This window comes from Schistocerca gregaria, chromosome 4, assembly GCF_023897955.1.
Source record: "Schistocerca gregaria isolate iqSchGreg1 chromosome 4, iqSchGreg1.2, whole genome shotgun sequence".
Lineage (NCBI taxonomy): Eukaryota > Metazoa > Arthropoda > Insecta > Orthoptera > Acrididae > Schistocerca > Schistocerca gregaria.
In genome coordinates, this window is record NC_064923.1 from 754,845,247 (window position 1) to 754,858,071 (window position 12,825).

Consider the following 12,825-nt stretch of genomic DNA (forward strand, 5'->3'; position numbering starts at 1 on the left):
GGGAGTGAGACAGGGTTGTAGTCTCTCGCCGATGTTATTCAATCTGTATATTGAGCAAGCAGTAAAGGAAACAAAAGAAAAATTTGGAGTAGGTATTAAAATCCATGGAGACGAAGTAAAAACTTTGAGGTTCGCCGATGACATTGTAATTCTGTCAGAGACGGCAAAGGACTTGGAAGAGCAGTTGAACGGAATGGACAGTGTCTTGAAAGGAGGATATAAGATGAACATCAACAAAAGCAAAACGAGGATAATGGAATGTAGTCCAATTAAATCGGGTGATGCTGAGGGAATTAGATTAGGAAATGAGACACTTAAAGTAGTAAAGGAGTTTTGCTATTTGGGGAGCAAAATAACTGATGATGGTCGAAGTAGAGAGGATATAAAATGTAGACTGGCAATGGCAAGGAAAGCGTTTCTGAACAAGAGAAATTTGTTAACATCGAGTATAGATTTAAGTGTCAGTAACTCATTTCTGAAAGTATTTGTATGGAGTGTAGCCATGTATGGAAGTGAAACATGGACGATAAATAGTTTGGACAAGAAGAGAATAGAAGCTTTCGAAATGTGGTGCTACAGAAGAATGCTGAAGATTAGATGGGTAGATCACATAACTAATGACGAAGTAATGAATAGGATTGGGGAGAAGTTTGTGGCACAACTTGACCAGAAGAAGGGATCGATTGGTAGGACATGGTCTGAGGCATCAAGGGGTCACCAATTTAGTATTGGAGGGCAGTGTGGAGGGTAAAAATCGTAGAGGGAGACCAGAGATGAATACAGTAAGCAGATTCAGAAGGACGTAGGTTGCAGTAGGTACTGGGAGATGAAGAAGCTTGCACAGGATAGAGTAGCATGGAGAGCTGCATCAAACCAGTCTCAGGACTGAAAACCACAACAATATATATATATATATATATATATATATATATATATATATATAATATATGGTGTCCCAGCTATCTTGCCCACCCAAAATATCGATGGAACAATAACAGCTATTGGAAAACGACTTTCAGCGGTATCAATGTAGGGCTGGGGCCCATTAATGTACATATTTGGAAACATTCTAAAACGAAAGCATCCTTGATAAGTATGGAGGTGTGATTACGCATGTCAATCACATCGCGATTACGGGCAGCATGGGGTTCACGCCTGAGCCTCAGGACGTGCGCTAGCAACGCATGTCGGGTGTTTCAAGCGTCAACGTCACGTGTCAATATCTCAGGATGTAATGGTAATATTGCGATGCAATCAACGCCATTGTGTATGTGCTTTGTCATGCTATGGATTGCTAAAGAAAAATGTAGGAGGTCCATTAAAAAACGTAAGTTTGTGTTAACAAACACATATGCTTTCGTTTTATAATGTTTCCAAATATGTACATTCAAGGGCCCCAGCCCTACATTGATACCGGTGAAAGTCGTTTTCCAATAGCTGTTATTGTTCCAGAGGTATTTTGGGTGGACAAGATAGCTGGGACACCCTGTATATATATATATATATATATATATATATATATATATATATATATATATATATATATATATATATATATAGAGTGTCATGTAATATTTTGTGTAATGTAATATCTTGTATAGACACCTTTTATTAACCTGACACGTTCCGCATCATTACGAAGTGTCGCATTCATGATGTACGGAACAAGTACTAGTCTAATCTAATGAGAGTGGCCCCCTTAGAGCGAGGACGCACCTGTGGTAGGTGACGTTGAGGTCGAGCAGCTGGCGGCGCAGGTCGAGATGCGCGTTGACGTCTGCCCAGGCGCGGCCCAGGGACTGCGCCATGGCGGCGTACACCTCGGCGCGCGGCCGCTGCGTGCTGATCACCTGGTCCGCCTGCCGCAGCAGCTCCTCCACCGGGCTCTGCTTGCTCTGCCGACACACACCACACACATACAGTGCAACCACCCAAAACAAGCGACACGGCTTCGCGGTGATCCTACAAAACAACAGCCGAGTCCTGCCCTTCAGTTCTACTTAGACCGGTATTACACTATCAAATTTCTTTGTCAAATATATTTGTCCGATATCTTTGTCAAAGATATTTGACGGTGTCATAGGGAACTTTGTCAAATGTAGTCCAATATTTGATCAATTCTAGGGCCTCGCTGTAGATTTGATCAAAGAAGTCGCTTGTCTTCTGTCCACTGCAATGTAACATCTTACCACATGGAGCGCTAGCATCGCTGCAGCGTTATGTCGTCTGTAGTGTTTTTATAAACATTGCCGGTAAATACAATTGGTGTGTGCCGACAACTACAAAATTAATAGAGATGTATGAAGCTGATGAGGCGCTTTACAACGTGAGCCAGCCTGAATACAAAAATAGATTAAGAAGATTGGAGACTTGACCTCACCTAACCTAACCTAACCCTCTCCTGTAGCAAGGAATCGGAGTGTTACAGTGAGCCCGTCTTCTGCAGATATAGCAGTTTTTAAGTGAGTATTGCGCTTTGTGATATGAGGATACACTTCGCTGAGCACATACAGAAATGTATGCTCATCCATTCTTGTAATCGATGTACGACTTGACGTCCTCCACTATAAGCTCACATAACAAGTTTTGTTGAAGGCTTTCATCGTGTCGTCGTAAAACCCACGGCTTCACCCAGGTATGTTTCCTTTTTTCCCCCCGCTTCTCTTCCGCATGTGCACATAGTGCAATTATGGTATATGCAACTGCTGCGGTTAATAACAAGTTGTTGTTGTCAGCCATCTTGAACTTTGACGAATAATATGATGGCAGTGTAATACCCCTTCTAGCGCTATGTCAAAGATCTTTGTCAAATATATTTGACGGAATATTTGATCACATCTTTGATCAAATCTTTGACAAAGAAATTTGATAGTGTAATACCGGCCTTACAAAACAGACGGCAGATTTTATCAGTTCAAGAAGCAACATCTCAGGAGCAGAACTTAGAATAAGGCGTATCCTCTCCTTTTACTCATTTTTATCCTTACGCAAACCGGAAATCGACGTACTTCGAAGGAATAATTCGAATGGGACGGAAATCGATTGATCTGATGTGCATGTACAGCCAAACAAATGATTACAATCTCAGAAAAAAAATTGTTGATTCATTCAAGACAAAGAGTTTCACTAACTGAGCAAGTGACTAACATAATGGTACATCTCTTACTCTTATCTGAACGTCCATTTTATTTTTTAAAAAATAAGTATACCACAAGAATTTAAACACTCTAAAATAATCGCTATATTAAAACCTGACAAACCAGCTGATAGCCCCAGGACCTACATACCAATAGCTCTATCTGTGACCTATAACCTACTAGAACGGCATACCCATCATACAATAGAAGCAATTCTTCTCGAACAAGCACTTTCGGGCAAAACGAAGCAACACAGATCAGGTTCTTTCACTCAATTTCACATAATTTCAAAACAAACTTAAAACCGCAGTTGCATTCTTTGACTTGACAGCAGCCTTTGATACAGTGAGGAGAGAAAGCTTGATATACAAGCTTCTTCCCGTAATAGCTTGCAAACCAATCGCTCGCCTGGTCGACAATATACTATTTGACCAACTGTTCCAAGTTCCCATCGGATCCAACATCAGCTACAAAAGAAAATTAAAAACGTTCTTCATCTTATACACTGCAGACATGTCAAAAATAAAATAAAGGAAGTTTGGTTAGATCGGCGTCTGGGTACTTGGAATATAGTGTAACTCAAGTCCTAAGAGAAGATGTAGTGGGAAAGTACTTTCGCAAATGGAGACTCCAACCAAATGCTACCAAAAAGGAAATTTCTTCCTTCCACCTACATAACATACTCAGCGAAAGAAAAACGACATACAGTTTGGAAACACTACACTCATTCATAACAGAACGACAAAGGACCTCGGGTAATATTTGGTAGAATTCTATCTTTCTAAGAGTGTCTATCAAAAACAGGTCCCAATATGAAAGAAGAGGCGGCCTCTGAGGCCAAGCGGTACTAGGCACTTCAGACCGGAACCGCGCTGCTGCTACGGTCGCACGTTCGAATCTTCCCTCGGGCATGGATGTGTGTAATGTCCTTAGGTTAGTTAGGTTTAAGTAGTTCTAAGCTCTAGGGGACTGATGACCTCAGATGTTAAGTCCCATAGTGCTTAGAGTTACTTGAATTTCGTTATGGGACAAGAAACATCATTCAACAGCTTTGTGGACCAACCTGGGGACTATTGCCATCCACGCCACACTCTTCTACTCTGAGTCTTGTCTTCTCAACCGCTGAATTGTTGGACTAAACGGGCCGTATCTACGAAAGATAATGTCCAGCTAAACAACGCCGTGACAGTGACCGCTGGCGTTATCAAATCAACATCTACAGTATGGCTGCCAGTACTAATCCACGTTCCTCCCCCCTCACCCACGACGCATAAACGCTGTCACGAACGAGTAAAAGAAGACCATCTACCAGTCCATCAAGATGCCGATGATGCAAACAAAATGCGACTGAGCTCCAGATGGCCACCAAGAATAAGAGCAAAGGTCGCTGTGGAAGATGAGTTCAGCATTATAATGCATGGACTCAAGAACGGACCGGATAGCAAAGAAATAATATGCCGTGGATCGCCAATGCCGTGGATTCGATTTGCCACGCGAAACATGACCAGAGGTAATCAGAATTAGAACCCAGCACTGCCGATGTGCATATTTTTTACACTAATGGCCTAAGCGAACATCCCCACTTAGGCTGTGCAGAACCGCAGACCATCAGACAAATCACAGAAGAATGTCCCGCAAGGTAATACGATGGCTCGCCAGAAGTCTTCCTGCTGCCGACTCCAAAGTCGCCACATTACAAAAATGCTCAAGATGTTTGTTTATAATATTTTATATTGTAAATATTATGCTCTGCACTCTATATAGTTTTTCAATTTGTCAAAAAGCAGTACGATAAATAAATAAAGCCTGCATTCGTATATCTATATTACTAAGTCGCTGAAACGCTCATCCAGTTCCCGGTTGCCTATCTAATGGATTCCTGGGGTATTAAACATTTTATTTCCAGTACTTCATATATTATCTACCGAATTTTAAGATTAAATGCTGTCATTATCTACGAATTAAGATGTATAATCTTATGTTAAAAGTTTAACACAATGAGACCAATGTTAAAGTTAGCAACTATGATGCGTTTAAAAAACCCCGAAGCGGCGTAGATGACCCTGAGACAATTAATTTGGTGCAAACACATAGGGCCGCAAATGTCTGTAAATATCCCAAAAGTGGATGGCAAATGTTGAGCATGTGAAGTCATGAGATGAGGTACCTCTCCGCACGTGCAGTAAATAAGTATCGGTCTGTTGCAGCTGATCATCCCAGCCTTCGCGTCGGCGTCACTCCTGGCCTACCTACCTGCCCGACATCAGCGTGTGTGGCCCAGGGCTCGAGTCTTGCGTCTGGCAGGTAATGTTTCTTGCACTGCGTGTGACAGTTACGTGTTTACACTAAGGTAAGATTTATTATTTTATTTACCGGTCTCGCGGTCTCCGCTGATGATCTGCAAAGTACAAGAGAACCGTATCATATTGTGTAACAAGTAAACTTCCGAAGTGCATCGCTATTGTAAAGATCCGAAATGGTTATTATCAATCCTTTTAAATTCTGAGTTCGAAATAAAGGTGTTGTTCCTTTCAATGGGGAATGAAATTTTAAATTATGCGATGTCCAATCATTCCAGTCATCAGCATTTGCTGACCCCGACTTCGGCGCAGTTACCAGACTCGCCCATCTCTACGGTTAATCTAATTTCAGCCCAATGTTTTTTATTCCAGTCTTTGATCACAATATCAATTCTTTTTACGATGACCGGTTTCAGTCCGCGATGACCATCCTCAGATCTTTTCTACACCGTGTCCTAAAGTGATAAGGCCATAATGGCTGCGTCAAAACATATAAATATAGTCAGCACAGTACCGTCACATAGGTCTAAAATAAGGTGTAGCATAGGACACATCGTGCACACAGCCATTATTGCTACTGACTACGCGAATATGTCGCAGCTGGTGTAATTTCAGTCCGTTGTTTCAATTCGGCACAAGTTTTGGGAAACATGCGGTAAGGAAGTGCCAACGTACAATGTGAAAACTGTATGCTTTCTTAAGTTCATGGTAACTTGTAAAGACAATAGTAGCCTTCTGGCCGAATTTTGCGCATCAGGGAGAAATTGTGAAGAGCATTCCACAACCATGCGTCCTGAGCCGAAATGTGTCCCACAGAGCAGGTTTCGCCTTCATTTTCCGAAATCATGTCCCTAGCGTTATGCGAAAGTCTTTGCGATTAAATACAAACAAAATTGTGGAGCTAGTGTATCAGACTTTTTTATGCCGTGACATTTCGATACGTACGGGCATGGTGTCACGACGCCAACGCGTGTGTGGGACCAGTGGACATAATGGGAGCGTCCCCAGCAGCAAGTGGACCGTGCAAAGAAACCATAGCACAGAATAACTACCATCACCACACTGGTCGCTACACCTTCGCCCAAAGTTACTTATAATCCGTCTTGATTGCATAAAATGTTTATTCACATGACCGGTTTCGGTTGCTCTAGAACCATCTTCAGATATGCAATTTCGGTTACAGGAGTAACCCGCCCACACACAGCAACCTTCACATGCTGCGTCAGATCTGAAGAAGAAGGTTCTAGAGGAACCGAAACCGGTCATGTGAATGAACATTTTATGTGATCAAGACGGATTATAAGTAACATTGTAAAACTACTGATTGCGGTTATCCCATCAGACATTATGTCTGTTTCTGCAAACTTCGCCCAAAGTGTAAGCCACGATACGGGAGCGATACAATGCGTGGGTACATGTTTTCATAGACGAATCAACGCCGCCAACAACGCATGCTGCCGTTGTGTTGGCAGAAACCACAGCCGCCTCCGCACTACGTTGATCACAGGACAGCCGTCCATGGTGTACTGGATGGCACAGCGCAGTGCTTACTGATGACCCCCCTCCCCCACCCCCTCCCCCCACTTCATCCTCTCTTACAGTGATATCCCCATACGTGTTTGACGCTACGTGATGATCGCCAACTGGAAGAAAGGATTGCTGAGCGATGCGACAGACATATGGCAAGTGTGGTGGATCGGGGGTCCGCTGGATACAAAATCGGTCTCGACTCATCTACGTCTACATCTACATGACTACTCTGCAATTCACATTTAAGTGCTTGGCAGAGGGTTCATCGAACCACAATCATACTATCTCTCTACTATTCCACTCCCGAACAGCGAGCGGGAAAAACGAACACCTAAACCTTTCTGTTCGAGCTCTGATTTCTCTTATTTTATTTTGATGATCATTCCTACCTATGTAGGTTGGGCTCAACAAAATATTTTCGCATTCGGAAGAGAAAGTTGGTGACTGAAATTTCGTAAAAAGGTCTCGCCGCGACGAAAAACGTCTATGCTGTAATGACTTCCATCCCAACTCGTGTATCATATCTGCCACACTCTCTCCCCTATAACGTGATAATACAAAACGAGCTGCCCGTTTTTGCACCCTTCCGATGTCCTCCGTCAATCCCACCTGGTAAGGATCCCACACCGCGCAGCAATATTCTAACAGAGGACGAACGAGTGTAGTGTAAGCTGTCTCTTTAGTGGACTTGTTGCATCTTCTAAGTGTCCTGCCAATGAAACGCAACCTTTGGCTCGCCTTCCCGACAATATTATCTATGTGGTCCTTCCAACTGAAGTTGTTCGTAATTTTAACACCCAGGTACTTAGTTGAATTGACAGCCTTGAGAATTGTACTATTTATCGAGTAATCGAATTCCAACGGATTTCTTTTGGAACTCATGTGGATCATCTCACACTTTTCGTTATTTAGCGTCAACTGCCACCTGACACACCATACAGCAATCTTTTCTAAATCGCTTTGCAACTGATACTGGTCTTCGGATGACCTTACTAGACGGTAAATTACAGCATCATCTGCGAACAGTCTATGAGAACTGCTCAGATTGTCACCCAGGTCATTTATATAGATCAGGAACAGCAGAGGTCCCAGGACGCTTCCCTGGGGAACACCTGATATCACTTCAGTTTTACTCGATGATTTGCCGTCTATTACTACGAACTGCGACCTTCCTGACAGGAAATCACGAATCCAGTCGCACAACTGAGACGATACCCCATAGCTCCGCAGCTTGATTTGAAGTCGCTTATGAGGAACGGTGTCAAAAGCTTTCCGGAAATCTAGAAATACGGAATCAACTTGAGATCCCCTGTCGATAGCGGCCATTACTTCGTGCGAATAAAGAGCTAGCTGCGTTGCACAAGAGCGATGTTTTCTGAAGCCATGCTGATTACGTGTCAATAGATCGTTCCCTTCGAGGTGATTCATAATGTTTGAATACAGTATATGCTCCAAAACCCTACTGCAAACCGACGTCAATGATATAGGTCTGTAGTTAAATGGATTACTCCTACTACCCTTCTTGAACTTCTTTAGCATCTAGTAGATTGTACATTTGTTTGTCACTGTTCTCAAGCAGCGAATGCCCTGGACTAACAAGTCCAGGTTCTGTCTAATTTCATTTCACGATTAGCCCTGGCTCCGATTATCTGCAGAAATGACATAGGGTCACACGCATGCCGGCGCTCTGACTAAGCAGGGACGGCAAGAGAAGGAAATGCTAAGTAGTAGTGTGCCACAAACGTGTATTTCCGGCACTATCTTGGGACACGTTGGGAAAAGCCAGGAGGCACTCAGTTCATGAAAAAGAGCGAACTTCTTTGTCACAGTATACCTTACGTACGTAGTGAGGCATTTTGTATGAATACTGCGTTTCTAGCCCGAAAATAATTTCTTTATTTTTACCAAAACGAGAATTACGTTTATGTCAACTTTGTTAAAAAGTGGGGGGACAGCAAAACTAATTCCTTCTGAAGGAAAATCACGTCAATTTGCGAGTTACTTCGCTTGTCAATGACGGTAGAAGTGTTTTAATAATTTTTTTCCGATTACAAAATGTTCAAATGTGTGTGCAATCTTATGGGGCTTAACTGCTAAGGTCATCAGTCCCTAAGCTTACACACTACTTAACCTAAATTATCCTCAGGACAAACACACACACCCATGCACGAGGGAGGACTCGAACCTGCGCCGGGACCAGCCGCACAGTCCATGACTGCAGCGCCCTAGACCGCTTTTTTTATATAAAGACATTTATTAAAAAAAATGTTACACATTCCATATACATACTAAGTTCATGTACTTACCATAGACACTTGTTATACATGAAGTTATTTAAACAAAAACAGTTTGATCAATGCAGTTATGCTGATGTTAAAGAAAGACAACAGGAGATTGTGTTACTCCCTGAATTACCAGAAAAGTTTTTTTTAAAGATATTCAAACTTCAACACGTAGAAATAAAATCTACACTTTGAATTACATGAGCTCCAATCTTTACAGAAGCATAAATAGTTCTTTATGACGGATATCAGCAAGTTGGTGGGATAATTTTATACATAAAACAATTTAATAATCATATTAGACCATTTCTGAAATACTTGAGAATGGAGGAAACGAGATATGTAATAAAGTTGACTAGCCTTCCAACTACGTTTTTTGGACATTAATTGAATGTTAAGTATCTGAAGTGATCAGACCTATATAATAAGTCTTTCACTGTCAATCTAACTTACACATCACAGTGACAAAATGAACAGGGCAATGTGCCAGCCATTAAATATTACATTATCAGATAGAATCTTATTGTTTTAACCAATCGATAAGGACCTTTCCATAAAAACTGTATATTTCCAGATTTCTAATATAAGTCAATAATGCACCTTTAATGTTTTGTTTTGACATTATTAGATACACAATATCACTGTCACATAAGTTCTGTACATAAGCTTATATATTTCAAAACTACTCTCTGAAGTAGAAAAAGCACACACCAAAAATATACTGTAAAATTTTAAATAATATCCTTAAGATAACTACAATACATCACTGTCAACACAGTCTAATTTTTTATATTAACCAATGCCCATTCTTTCAAATACAATTTTTAACATATTACCGAACTTTTTCTTGTCAATCGAATACCTTCTAATTTTGTGGAATTCACACACCATGTGTACCTTGAACGCTATGATGCTATCGGATCCTAATTTGTTAAGGACGTAGTTAACAAAATTTCCCAGCAACCAGAACACAGCGCTATTTTTTGCCTCTGAGAAATAGCGTGTGACCACTGCAAGTATATCTATGAATTATTTTGTCAACTAGATGGCATTTTTGACATAAATTTGTTTCACAGAGTCCGATGGCGTGCAGTCTTTCATTGGTGCTAACTATGTTGTTAACTGTCTTGTACCATGACGTTTTTATATTAGATGTGAGCACATTAAAACTAATGTTTTTCCAAATCTCAGTCCACTCAATGTTTAGAAACTGTCGTTCTATTTTGTTCCTTCCTTCGCTTTTCTTTCGTTCCCGCATTATGGCTCTCGATGTTAAGTGTCGTGACTGCCGGAGTTCGACACTGACATAACTAAACACAGAAAATCCTCAAATGCTGTAAGCGACTGTTGATATTCTGCACGTCAATCGTGGGAAGCAGGCTTCGAGGTTTAATGATCTCGAAAAGTTGGCTGGTTATGCTTTCTCGCAAGTCTCTTATTAAATTAACTTTCCTTCTGATAAAAAGAGCAGAGGCTTTATCAGTTATATCAGTTAACCCTAGTCCACCATTTTTAGGATCTAAAGTGGCTACTTTAGCAGGTACTCTGAACACTTCACCTCTCCACAAAAAGTTTGTGATTTTGGAAATTATTCTTCTCGCTATCATTCTCGGTATTTGAAACAGCTGGCCAGTATAATAAGCCTTAGCAAGGTTGCATGAGTTGATATACTGTGTTCTTTGAACTTGGTTCATATATCGAGTTAAATTCTCTACAATGGCTCCTTGCACTTTATCTGCTGCAACTTTCAATTTAAAGCCGTCATTTTCATGGGGCATGCTGTCAGGGTGATCCCAAGTGTTTTATGTTGTCGGACTAATTTTGCCCACTCGATGCTGATATTAGCAAAACGTCTGAGATTTAACATCTTACTTTTTTTCGTTTGCATTGGCTCCAGATGCTCTACAGTACGAACCAATCACATTTGCTAGCGTGGTTACCTCGTCATTATTCCTTATAATGGCCCCTATATCGTCAGCATAGGCTCATATAACTGTTTTATTTCCTGATAATGTTAAGCCTTTTAATCTAGTATGGACATGTCGGAGGAAAGGTTCCAGCGAAATGGCGAAGAGCGACATGGACAAAGGACTTCCGTGAGGAACACCTCGTTGTATTTGCATCGGCCTGCATTGTTGACTATTCACTCCTATTTTAGCATTTATTCCAATTGCTATGTTCTTAATCAACTGTATGACCCTATCGTTGAAACCTATTTTCTTCGTTGTCTGTAGAAGACATTCATGATTTACTACATCGAACGCTTTATAAAAATCTAAAAACAATAAAGCACACTTTATGTTTGTTACAGAAGTTATTGCAATGATATCCCTGAATTCCGCTAGATTCTGAAAAATGGTTCTGCCTTGTGCGCAGTTCTGATGTTGACTAATAATTTTATCTGTAAGGCATGAAATTCTCTTGTTTACTATTCTAGCCATTAATTTATAATCAGAATTCAACAGTGAAATTGAACGAAAATTATTTATATCTCTGTTTCCATTATTTTTTGGTACCAGAACAATTTTACCCTCCTTAAACTCAGCCGAAATCATTTTACCCTCGGTTAATCCCGCGCGGCTTCCGATTGCAGACAAAGATATGTATTTTGTCGTTAAATTTATTGAGATTACTGCTTCTTACTGAAGTATTTATTCTTGCGCTTCAGAGTAGGCTAACTAACTTTTTAAATTCGATTTCCATCAACAGATATTTTCACGCGCGAGTTGGACAACGAAATTCACTTAAGTCCTACCAAACAACAGGCGCAATTCACTCTTACGAAGTTGTGTGTCGTATTCAAAAGACAGCTGTAAAATTAGACACTCTCGCTGTTCTCTGAATTTCTAGTCCCTCGGAACCACAATAGACAAGAAAACGTCTGCTACGAGGGTAGTTTGAAAAGTTCTCGGAAACACCACGAGAGGACAGCGCTAGCGCAACGAGTTGTTCACGTGATATTCATTGGACTGTTCCCTGTAAACACGCGCGTCAGTGCTCTTGGAAGAAAGCTGTGGCGGTGACGTGGCTCTTTTATTGTTCCCGCGGAGTGATTTGCGAAGATGAAAAAAAATCGAGATTCGAGCAGTGATTAAGTACTTCGTAAAGAAAGATAGGAAAGCAAAGGACATTCGTGCCGATTTCCAGAATACACTCGGGGACTCTGCTCCTTCACATTCAACTGTTGCCGAGTCGACAAATGAATTTAAATTTGGTCGGGAGAGCTTAAATGATGATCCGCGCAGTCGTCGGCCAAGATGTGTCACTACTCCAGAAACCATTGCAAAAGTGCGCAAACTGGTCATGCAGGATCGCCGATTGAAAGTGCGTGAAACTGCTCACACTTTCCAGATGTCGTCTGAAAGAGTATATCACATTTTAACTGAAGAATTAGAAATGAACAAAATTATCTGCAAGATGGGTGTCGCGACTCTTGACGCTGGATCAAAAACAGATGAGAATGGACATATTGGAACAATGTTTGGGCCATTTTAGGAGAAACGAACAAGATTTTTTGCGCGGTTTGTTATCACAGATGAAACTTGGGCGCACTACTATGCCCCAGAGACGAAAAAA

At 41.2% G+C, this 12,825-nt stretch overlaps 1 protein-coding gene across 1 annotated transcript in view; it reads right to left on the reverse strand.

Annotated features, from left to right (window-relative positions):
• Window positions 1–12,825, reverse strand: part of LOC126267900 (uncharacterized) — a 1,063,720-nt gene that overhangs the window by 268,000 nt on the left and 782,895 nt on the right. The window contains exon 18 of the mRNA XM_049973211.1: window positions 1,717–1,895. Within this exon, the coding sequence (XP_049829168.1) occupies window positions 1,717–1,895 (179 nt within the window). The remainder of the gene's footprint in view (window positions 1–1,716; window positions 1,896–12,825) is intronic.